The sequence below is a fragment of the Sinocyclocheilus grahami genome, unplaced genomic scaffold, assembly GCF_001515645.1.
Source record: "Sinocyclocheilus grahami isolate Dianchi unplaced genomic scaffold, SAMN03320097.WGS_v1.1 scaffold70.1, whole genome shotgun sequence".
Lineage (NCBI taxonomy): Eukaryota > Metazoa > Chordata > Actinopteri > Cypriniformes > Cyprinidae > Sinocyclocheilus > Sinocyclocheilus grahami.
In genome coordinates, this window is record NW_015505249.1 from 2772904 (window position 1) to 2784287 (window position 11384).

General features: G+C 37.1%; 1 protein-coding gene across 1 annotated transcript in view; it reads right to left on the reverse strand.

Moving 5' to 3' along the window:
• Positions 1-119: 119 nt before the first annotated feature.
• LOC107585415 (BSD domain-containing protein 1-like) overlaps positions 120-11384 on the reverse strand; it is a 12831-nt gene continuing 1566 nt past the window's right edge. Inside the window, exons 2-11 of the mRNA XM_016272432.1 lie at positions 10772-10829; positions 8891-9007; positions 8548-8715; positions 7379-7433; positions 7179-7294; positions 7011-7079; positions 5392-5479; positions 4804-5223; positions 3547-3650; positions 120-1777 (exon numbers count right to left, since the gene is read on the reverse strand). Coding sequence (XP_016127918.1) covers positions 1745-1777; positions 3547-3650; positions 4804-5223; positions 5392-5479; positions 7011-7079; positions 7179-7294; positions 7379-7433; positions 8548-8715; positions 8891-9007; positions 10772-10829 — 1228 coding nt within the window. The 3' untranslated portion in view covers positions 120-1744. The remainder of the gene's footprint in view (positions 1778-3546; positions 3651-4803; positions 5224-5391; positions 5480-7010; positions 7080-7178; positions 7295-7378; positions 7434-8547; positions 8716-8890; positions 9008-10771; positions 10830-11384) is intronic.

The following is an 11384-nucleotide window of genomic DNA, read 5'->3' on the forward strand; positions in this document are numbered from 1 at the left end:
ACCCAAAAAACTTTAATTTTGATTTCATGGGGACTTTAAAGAAAGTACATTTCAAACGCTCACCATTGTACCAATCTATACATTGACCTTGCAAAAACACAACACGCAAAACGGTCACATTAACGAAATTTGTCTATTGTTAGTAGTGCATGAAGCACAGCTCACAGAAATCACTTTCAAACAAAGACTCAAAAAACAAAACAAAAAACTACAAAACCAACAGCTTTCTGTGAACAATTTGAACCCGTTGCGAAATCTGCGTGGGAAAATCTTTCGCCTTAAAACAAAGTTCCCGCTCAGCTGGATTCGTGTAAAATGACTGGATTTCGTCCGTGAAAATGCGCCAGATATTCATAAATGTGACCACATTTAACCGCATAATTAGTACAGCACTAAGGTCAAATTAAACTTAAATAAATAATTATGAAAAGTCTGAAAAATGTACTGGTTGCAATTACAATTAATAGGGACCGGAGCTTTTTTTAAACTCAAAAAAGGATGCAAACGCACCAGAATAATATCATAAAAGTGAGTTGCGTGCTATATTCAAAGTCTTCCAAGCATGTACAATATTTGTGGTTTTAAAATTACCAAAAAGAAACAAAAATGGCTATTCAAACAAATCACTAACTTGCATTATACTGCTTTAAATGGTGATGTTCATTGGAAAAATTTAGGACAATATAACTGTAAAAAGCATTGACAGCTTGAGACCCATTTTCAAATATGTCAGATAATAATCAAAGTAAAGGTCTAGAGACTGTAGAGATGCAGCATGCAAGAGATTTAGATGATACGAGTCAGTTTGGAGGTTGTATCCACCAAAAGATGAGCCTTGCCTTAAAACAAAACGCCCAAAATATTGGCCTGCATTATGATACAAAGTGTTATTTAAGTGGCAAAGAAATGAGAACTCAAATGATCCTTAAATTACCTAGAGTAAGCCAAGTGGCCCATGACCATCTGGATGAAATGCTGAGCACTGATATCACATTTACAATTTCAGACTATGAGAAGATGAAGACAAGGAAAGGGAGATAAAGTGGACAGCACAGGAAACAACAGGTGCATTTAGTGAAAGTACTTTTTTTGTTACTTTTGCATGACATTTTTTTCATTCCACACAACACTGAACAAGGCCATGGAGCATCAGCAGAATGAATGAAGCATCTCTCCATCTCCATTCTCAATGCTAGAATAACTTGCATAAGATTAAAGATGTTAATCTTTTGAAGCTAACTTCAAAAAGAAGCCTATATGCCAAAAAAAGAAAAAGAAACATAACTTAACATGTTTTTCATTTGAAGGATTATTTTCTAATCCTGTAAGAATGATGAACAACTTGATAGATTACAGCTAATCAGGAGCCCCAGCAGTTAATTCGCATTCTCCCACTGAAATCTCCAAAGAAGAATAACATTAATGGACATTCGGCAGGTACAAATGGCATTGCAAGGTGACCTCTCCTCATTAACTGATACGTGCTTTCTCTGATCAGTCTTAGTGTTTCACCGCAGGACAGCCAGAGTGAGACCAGATCACCTCATCACACTTCAGATGACTGCTTGGTGGACAAGTGTTTAGCTAGCATGAAATTTCATTCGCAGGAGGTGACCTGCTCACTGGACTGGTTGAATGAGCAGGTGAGGCCGTAGACTAGGAGTTATATATATTAAGCATGGTTCACTTTGGGAACAGCAACGTCTCGCGTCGATATCGGGCCAGAATTCCCTCCACCAGATTTTCACTCCCAGTTCTCCCAGTCCTCATCTTCCAACTGGTAAAGAAATGAAATAATGAAAACTGAATTTATTACTGCTATTGTCACTCCTCTCGGGTGATCAGATCACAAATGGACAGGGCAGAATCTGAAACGTTTTGTGATCAATTCACTCAAAATAGAAGGTGGTCAGTGGTTGGTGTGAAAATATGGTTTTGAAATAACACTCAATATTAAAGGGGTCATATGATGCTATTTGGAGTGTTACAAGCTCTTGGTGCATAAAGAAGATCTGTAAAGTTGCAAAGACTAAAGTCTCAAATCCAAAGAGATATTCTTTATAAAAGTTAAGAGTCAACCACATCTACCTAAAACGGCTCGTTCTAACACGCCCCCACATGTCTACCTCACTATGTGGGAAGATTTGCATAACGCCGCCCAAATGTTCACGCAAAGAAAGAAGGCGTAACTTTTATTCTCGCTGTAGTATTGTTGTTGCTGCCGCTGCCATGTCGTGAAGGTGCTGTGTTTCGTTGTGAAAGCGAAACTACTTTGTTTGGTCTTCCAAAAGAGGACGATATCCGCTTCATCATGCCTGGAGCTGATCTGTGCTGGTCGCTGAGGAAATACTTCAACTTCGCGCTGTCGATCGCCGGATCGGCTTTCACCGTGGACGAAGCGGAGTCCAGCCTGGGGTCGTCACATGTGGCCTAGAGTGAGTGGAGGCTGGAGGCCTAGAGTGAGCCGCGGCCTAGAGTATGCAGAGGCGGGCGGGCTTGAGAACGGTGCGGCCGGCGGATTCGACGAAGGAGCGTCCGGCGGGCTTGCGGCAACCACATGTGACGACCCCGTTTTTTTTTGTGAAAGCGAAACTACTTTGTTTGGTCTTCCAAAAATGGACACGACTAGAAATCAGTGGTTAAGTTGTATTTGCAGATATGGTTTTATGTTACGCTCTGGCCGGACAAGGCATCACAATATGGTAAGGGTCGTAACATTTCACACGCTTGAGGTATTCGGCCAATCACAACGCACTGCAATAGCTGGCCAATCAGAGCACACCTCGCTTTTTCAGACCTATGAGCTTTGTAAAAATCTACGCGTTTCAGAAAGGCGGGGCATAGAGGAGAAACAATAATGTACAGTATGTGGAAAATAATGTGTTTTTTTAACCTTAAACCGCATAAACACATTTCATTACACCAAATACACAAAATAATTTTCTTTTTAGCAGCATCATATGACCCCTTTAAGTAACATCTATGGCTGCATGATTTGGGCAAAAAAATCTAATTGCGATTTTTCGGTTTAAAATTGCAGTTGTGATTAAAAATGTTTTTTTTTTTTTTAGGGCTGCACAATTTAGAACAATTTTGACAAATTTTGTGCTTACTTTGATATGACTAATTATAATTATTATTTTTATTACTAAATAAAAATATTAAAATAAGAAATGTTACTATTGTAATAACACGGTATCAATATAAAATAAAAAATATATTTTCAAAAATCTAAAACAATAGAATATAATATTAATAACAATATTGTTATTAAGTTATAAGCAGCTTAAACTCACAACGCTTGCAGCATTTACTGCGAACCAAACTTGAACTGAATCGAGCTGATTAATGACACTATTGTCTTCTGTAGAACTGCTTCTAGTTTCTTCGTAATTGACGAATGTTGCAACACTGAACCTTATTGAACACTGAACCAACTTGAGATAAATATCAAGACCGCTGTCTTCAGCAGAGCTGCGTATCACTGAATTGAACTTGTTTCATAATTCTTTGCCATTTCTACTTTAACTGTCGTGCAGAACAAACCTCTTCTGTTGTGTCTATTTTAGACAAAGCCATCTGAACCTCCTCTTCTGTCATATCCAGATCAAAATCCTTCTCCCAGTCTTCACTTACATCTGTACTCGAACCTACATTTGCACAAACACAAAGTCCAGATATAACATCAGCATTTGATACTTCATTCATATCAAATTTTACACTACTGTTCAAAAGATTAAAGTAGATAGTTATATACATATATATTTTTTAAAGATTTTATGCTCACCAAGGATGCATTTATTTGATCAAAAATACAGTAAAAACAAAAGTTGTGCCGCTTAATATTTTTGTGGATTTATTAATGAACAGAAAGTTCAAAGGAACAGCATTTATCTATAAAAAAATAAAAAAAATAAAAAAAAACTTTTTTAACATTATAAATGTTTAGACTCTTTTGATCAAATGCATAGTTGCTGAATAAAGTTGCTTTCATTTTCATATTCATTTTCTCATTAAAATCATTGAAGTGCCCCCATTATGCCATTTTAAGGTTGCTAACATTGTTTTATGAGTCTCCTAAAACAGGTTTACATGCATGCAAGGTCAAAAAAAACATCAGCATTTGATACTTCATTCATATCAAATTTTACACTACTGTTCAAAAGATTAAAGTAGATAGTTATATACATATATATTTTTTAAAGATTTTATGCTCACCAAGGATGCATTTATTTGATCAAAAATACAGTAAAAACAAAAGTTGTGCCGCTTAATATTTTTGTGGATTTATTAATGAACAGAAAGTTCAAAGGAACAGCATTTATCTATAAAAAAAAAAAAATAAATAAAAAAACCTTTTTTAACATTATAAATGTTTAGACTCTTTTGATCAAATGCATAGTTGCTGAATAAAGTTGCTTTCATTTTCATATTCATTTTCTCATTAAAATCATTGAAGTGCCCCCATTATGCCATTTTAAGGTTGCTAACATTGTTTTATGAGTCTCCTAAAACAGGTTTACATGCATGCAAGGTCCAGGCAAATTGGCGACACAGAACGTGGGCAGACATTATGCAAATGTGTTACTTCGTGACGTAGAGCCGTAACAGAATAAGATTCGAATTCCTGACAACTCTTTTTTTTTTGATAGACAATAACTTTATTTACGGCTTCACAACTTTGCAGATAGTTTATGCTCACATACAGTTACATGACACACTGCATGAAAGGTAATATTCGAAAAGGCATAATAGGGGCACTTTAATAATCCCATCCTTAACCCTTCTCCTGTTTCCTCTCACCTTTCTTGCCATTATTGGAGGGTGTATATTTGCCGCTGTCTGAGTTGAGCTCAAACACTCGGAGGTCTTGAGTTACGTCCTCTCTGGCGGTCTCTTCGCGCTGTGAGGGTCGCTCCTCCGGGAATGTCTCCTGTAGACTGGCCTCTGATAGTTTCTGAGAGACCTCGTCTGCAGCGGGTGATGGCTGCGTAACTCTGATGGTAACGGAGTCCGCTTGATTCCCGATCAGGGTGGGGAAGCTGACACTGTCGCTGCTTACAGAGGGAGTGATGTCAGATGCTACATTGCTGGTGGAAACCACCACTTGAGAGGGTGAGGAGCTTTCAGGTGTGGCCTCTATCGTTACCGAAGGGACACATGCCTCTTCGACAGGTGGCGTGAAATCTAACCGTGATGAAGACGTGGCCCCGAGAAACTCACCTAGAGAGAAAGAGAAAAAATATGGTGATGAAGGAACACGAAGGCACTGTTCTAAAACCCAGGGAGCTGCCTATTAAGGCAAATAAACAGCAAGGTAAAACTAGTTAGTATACTTGACACTGAAAAATCCAAATAAATAGCACTAAATGATGCAAACTTCAGTCAAACCTTCTTCGTCCTCTTCCTCCCAACCAAGACTCTCAGAATGATCCGTCTGCTCTGCTCTCTGCTTTAGCGCTACCCTCCTGGCCTCCTCCTACAAACACACACATTTTAAATAAATGAGATAAACAAGAGGCTGTATATAAATATAGTCACATTAGAAGGAGCTGCACAATCCCTTAAAATGCCACTACATAGACTCATTAAAATACAAAACATATTCATTGGTATCCTCCTACTAGAACATATAGACCCAGAACTGTTTTACTGACCAGTTTTGTGATTTAAAGAAAGACATAGAACAACATAAGGGTGTGCAAATGATGACAGAATTTTCATTTCTGAGTGAACTATCATAGCAAGTAAACACTTATTGTACACAATATTACTCTAAAGTCACAAACAGAAAATGTTTCTTCATTTGATTTGATTCATAATTATTTTCAAAAACGCATTGAGTGCTTCTGTGCTGGAATTCTTGATCTAGATTTGGTGGTGGATTTTTACAACTGAAAATGGTGAAGAATTGTATTTTGTCTAAGAAATAAATGTGTAACACACTAGGTATTAATAATACATTATTAAATCCTATAATCAATGCATTGGGTGCATATATATATTTTCAGACCAATCAGTGGGCTTTAGGGTAACATAAAATTATTTGTAATGAATTAAATTTATTTATTTGTAATTAAATGATGTATTAAAATAATCTAACAAAAATCTTAAAAAAAAAAAAGTAAACTGCAATCAACACAACTGTTGTTTTTATTGAAGAACATACAATTCTTAAAACATCTGGAATCACAAAATTATAAATAGGGTCTATATAGGGGGCTTTTGATTACTGTGTTGAACAATAAAATAAATAGTTCACCCAAAAAATGAAAATGTGCTTACCCTCAGGCCATCCTAGACGTAGATGTGTTTGTTTCTTCATCAGAACAGATTTTTTTTGTGCATTGTTTTGGCTGGTAAACGGTGCTTGATCTGTGCATATTTCTCTCCCGATTCAGACAAGACAACGTTTTCACTGAAGAAAGCAATATTATGAATTATGTTTAGAAGTTAAAAGCGTTTTAGTAATGGATTTGTTTCTTACAAACACACAGCTTTTCACTTCACTAGACATTAACTGATGGACTGGAGTGGTGTGGATTACTTATGGATTATTGTGATGTTCTTATCAGCTGTTTGGACTCTCATTCTGACGGCACCAATTCACTGCAGAGCATCCACTGGTGAGCAAGTGATGAAATGCTACATTTCTCAAAATCTGTTCTGATGAAGAAACAAACTCATCTACATCTTGGCTGGCCTGAGGGTTTTCTGTGAACTATTCCGTTTAAACAGGTTCAGAACCAATGCCCTACACCTAAAGACTGCATATACATACATGACCAGCAGATGGAGCTACCATGTTAATCTTGAACTAACTGAATGTGTACCACACCTAGAATGAAACCTCAACAAAAGAGAGTGAAGTGCTGTGCTGTGCTGGTAAGTTTCCTGTGACTCATTCTGAAATCATTATGTTGTTTGAGCATCTGAGCTGTGTGTGTTCAGATAAGCTCATAAGCCTGATTTCAGCTCAAGGGGCAGTATTAGACACAGATCTGCTGTACCTGCTCCAGCTGGAACACTTTATAGAAGTACCGCTGCCAAAACTCTGAATGAGCAACTGCTGCTGGCACCTGACATGAACACAAGCAAATTATTTATTTTATTTTGTAGAATTGCATACACAGATGAATCATGGTCGGTAAGGACATAAATTAATGTTTGCATCATACCATTTTAGTATAAAGAGCTCTTATGGCGGGACTGTTGACCAGCAGTTCAGAGATCTCCGCTTTCCTCTCTTCCATTTTGAAACTGGATAACCAGGCATCAAACTGCTGTGGAGGGCCTGAAAAGAGAGAAATACATGGAATGCACATTAAAACTCAAAATCCCACATCCAATTTTGAGAAAGCATGAAGAATTTACATACCATCAGGTTCATTGCAGTATGTAGCAGGGTCTGCTTGAAGACTGTAGAATCGAGCCTGACAGGAAATACAATACATATATATATATGTTTGTATATATATATATATATATATATGAAGAGTTCATTTGCAAAAACCGATAAACGGCACTTTTAAAAAAATTAGCTGATTGCCGTGCATTATTCTCCACATATAGTGCGATCTGAACCCTAAACACGTTTTGTCAAAAAAGCCAGTTTTATCCACTTTCAAGGCATCGCGAGTTCACGTTTTACTGCAGAAGCCGACAAGCGACCTTGTTGTTTTTGAACAGAAGCCGATAAGTCCATTTTAGCGAATCAGTGCGCTGTATTCAGGTCAGGTGACAAGGCTACTTTCACTTTGAGAAGACGTGCTAGTTTCATCAAAGCTGACTAAAAGTGATCGAGGATGGCTAATTTCGATGAACCTGTGATATCTTCTTCAGGGCAAAAAAGGAAAATAAAAGCGGAAACTTTTTCACGGAACCTTGCAAAAGCAGCGCGTTTTGAGGGAAAAACTCTGTGTATTGCGTGTAATAATCACATCCATAAAGTTTATGATCACAACAACACCGTTTGTCAGGCATCTACATTGTCATCTGAGGAGATTACAAAGATTAAAGATTAATTACTTAATCAAAACAACCCAACTGCAGTTTGATTGATTTTACTTGGAATGCGCAATAAAAAAAACGTTATTTCTTATCAGTTTCTTATCATTTCTTAACGTTATCAGTTTTTGCAAATGAACTCTTCATATGTAGTTGTATATGTATATATATATAGTGGAGAAAAAAAGTATTTAGTCAGCAACCAATTGTGCAAGTTCTCCCACTTAAAAAGATGAGAGAGGCCTGTAATTTTCATCATAGGTATACCTCAACTATGAGAGACAAAATGAGAAAAAAAATCCAGAAAATCACGACCAAATACTTATTTTACCGAGGAATTTACCAATTAATTCTTTAAAAATCCTACAATGTGATTTTCTGGATTTTATTTCTCATTTTGTCTCTCATAGTTGAGGTATACCTATGATGAAAATTACAGGCCTCTCTCATCTTTTTAAGTGGGAGAACTTGCACAATTGGTGGCTGACTAAATACTTTTTTGCCCCACTGTATATATATAGTTATGTGGAAGTGGCTGACCTTGCTGCTGTCATACACCTCTGTTGTGCCTGCCGGAGTGGCTACCAGCGTGATGACATCACAGTCAATGGTCATGTCTGGAGCAGGAACCAAAGTGTCTGTGATCACACCCAAAATATTCGAAATGCCCTTCTTCACCTTTTCCGTGGCCTCTGATGAACTTTCAACCTAAATAAACAAAATAGCTTATAAACTATCATTTGTGGCTAGGGTTTGCATCTACATAAAGTAAACTAAAGAGATATTATGTCTAGCTTTTGCGCTGAAGACTAAACACTGACTAAAGAAGGTAAGACGGTAAGTGTTAACATTGTTTTGGTGTGTTGTAAAGTTGTTTCCTTACTGCCAGTTTGGTCTTAATGGCATTCGCTGTCGCAACAACGGAGCACGCCGTGTCATGTTGGACCACGCTGGAGAATTCTGTCAGGTCCCGTTTGATAAACTCATACGCCTCAGCTGACTGTTGAGACAACAGATCATTTTGCAATTAATATTCATATTCATGTGTGATTTATATTAATATTCATAAATATTGATTTTGTGAATACTAATATTATTTCAAATATATTCATTCAAATAAACATGAAATATTCATATAAATATTCACAGAAATTAATTTTAATAAAAATACAGACAGAGTTGAAACCAAATGTGATAAAGGGTAATGGAGACATCACTGTAGTGGTGTATTAGAGGTAAAAAATTATATAAATACTGTTCGGTTTCTGGCACAAACCGATCGTTTCGTGTCTTAGGACATCAATGTGTCGTCACGAGCCGCAGGGTTTAATTTGGATTTGTCTGTGCATGTTTTTTTTACTCTCATAGATTTTGTTACCATTGCCATGCATTATACGACTGATAGACTGCAACGGCCGGAGTTAAAAATCATCAAATGTGTTCTACTGAAGAAACAAAGTCACCTACATCTTGGATGCCCTGGGGGTAAGCAGATAAACATCAAATTTTCATTTTTTGGGTGAACTATCCCTTTAATTCATAAACGAATCACCGCTGTGTTTGAATGGAGATGCGCAGCGGCTCAGCTGTTACTTTTTTTTTTTACTATTTTCGTTGACGAAATAGAGCAAAATAAGGCAACTGTGTTGTTGTCAGACAATATAAGTCACTTAATATTAACGTCTTGTTTAATGAACTGTTGTATTAAATCAATATCACATTTGCAAACTCCCTTAATAATCATTCAAAGCTGTCACTCATCTTAGTTCATCGCAATCTCACAAAACTCACACTGCACAATGAATCTCTTATTTTCACCCTGTCTACACTTTGTTTGTTATAATGAGAGGATACGTCTGTGATACATTACTCAACGCTGCAGAAACACGTACGTATATTAGAACCTTTGAAGCTCCCTCAGCGCAAACACAAATATGCTGATCGGGTCAGTCGCACAGGTGCTCCTAAATATTATTTCATAGTCACACGCAGTAGTTTTCAGACTGAAAGGGTCGCACTGTAGAGCCCTGATCAGTAGCGGACTTTCACTGTGTGAAAGCTGCTTCCCTCTCAGAAGAGTCACATAGGAAGGGAATTCCCCCCATTTTCAAAAATGAAATCCAGGCCCTGAATAAATGTCTAAAAATCATGATTGGAGTATCACTATAAATAGTTATAAATTATAAAAAGAAGGCTTTAAAAAGATCGGTATCGGCAGATACTGCTTTCTGTGATCGGCGATTGGCCTCAAAAATCCTGATCGGAGCACCCCTAAAACATTATGTGTAAACAAACATCTTGTGCAAAATATTACAAAAGAAAACAAATGTACTATTTATGACTACATGCAATTACCAGTAAAACTGTTTGATCTGCATTTGGGTCTAGAAATTTGGTTCCGCATTAAAAATCTGGGATTTATTTTCATTTAAACTGGAATTAAACAGTTTTAAGACTGAAACAAAGGTTATGAAATTAAAAAAAAAATAATAATAATAGTAATAAAGCTAAAGCATATAATACTAAAGAAATTATGCTGATTTTTCAGTTCAACTATTAAATTTATATAATGTGTGAATAAATCCTTTTTTTTTATTAAATTATAAAAGAATGCAAAACAGAAGCATCTAACTAGTGGTATCAAAAATTCTACCACTGCTTGAAAGCACAGATCAATCATTGCTTTTCCCCAAACACACTGCTGAGAGATTCCTAAAACATTTCAGCATAAGTCCACACTGGATCTGATCTGGATTTGTCTCACCTTGTCTTTGACGGCCTGGAAGCTCTGTGTCAGCCAGCCTCCCCACCATCCTCCTTCCCTGCGATCATCACACATGATTCAAATCATTAATAACCATCACACATGATGCCTATGGGTAATTCCTGTTATGCAGTATCCTTAGAACTCTATAACTTTAAATATGAATAAGCTTGTGTTGTAATTTAAAGGGGTCATATGATGCTTTTTTAAAGATCATTATTTTGTGTATTTGGTGTAACAGAATATGTTGACATGCTTTAATGTTCAAAAAACATTATTTTTCAAATACTGTACATTATTGTAGGTCCTCTATGCCCCGCCTCTCTCAAACGCTTCGTTTTCTACAAAGTCCCTCCTTCCGACAAGCACAGTCTGCTCTGATTGGCCAGCTGACACAGTGCATTGTGATTGGCCGAACACCGCAAGCACTCGTCGGAAATGTAACGCCCCTTACCATAATCGCGAGCTTCAGCTTTCAAAATAAATGTAAAGACAGCCCGAAAGGGGAACAGAGTCACGTGACAGACACAGTGATGAAGCTGGTATGTGTTTGCAGTACACAAGCCACGGTTAAGACAGCAGACTCCCTGTGATCTCTCTCTCTCTCTCTCTC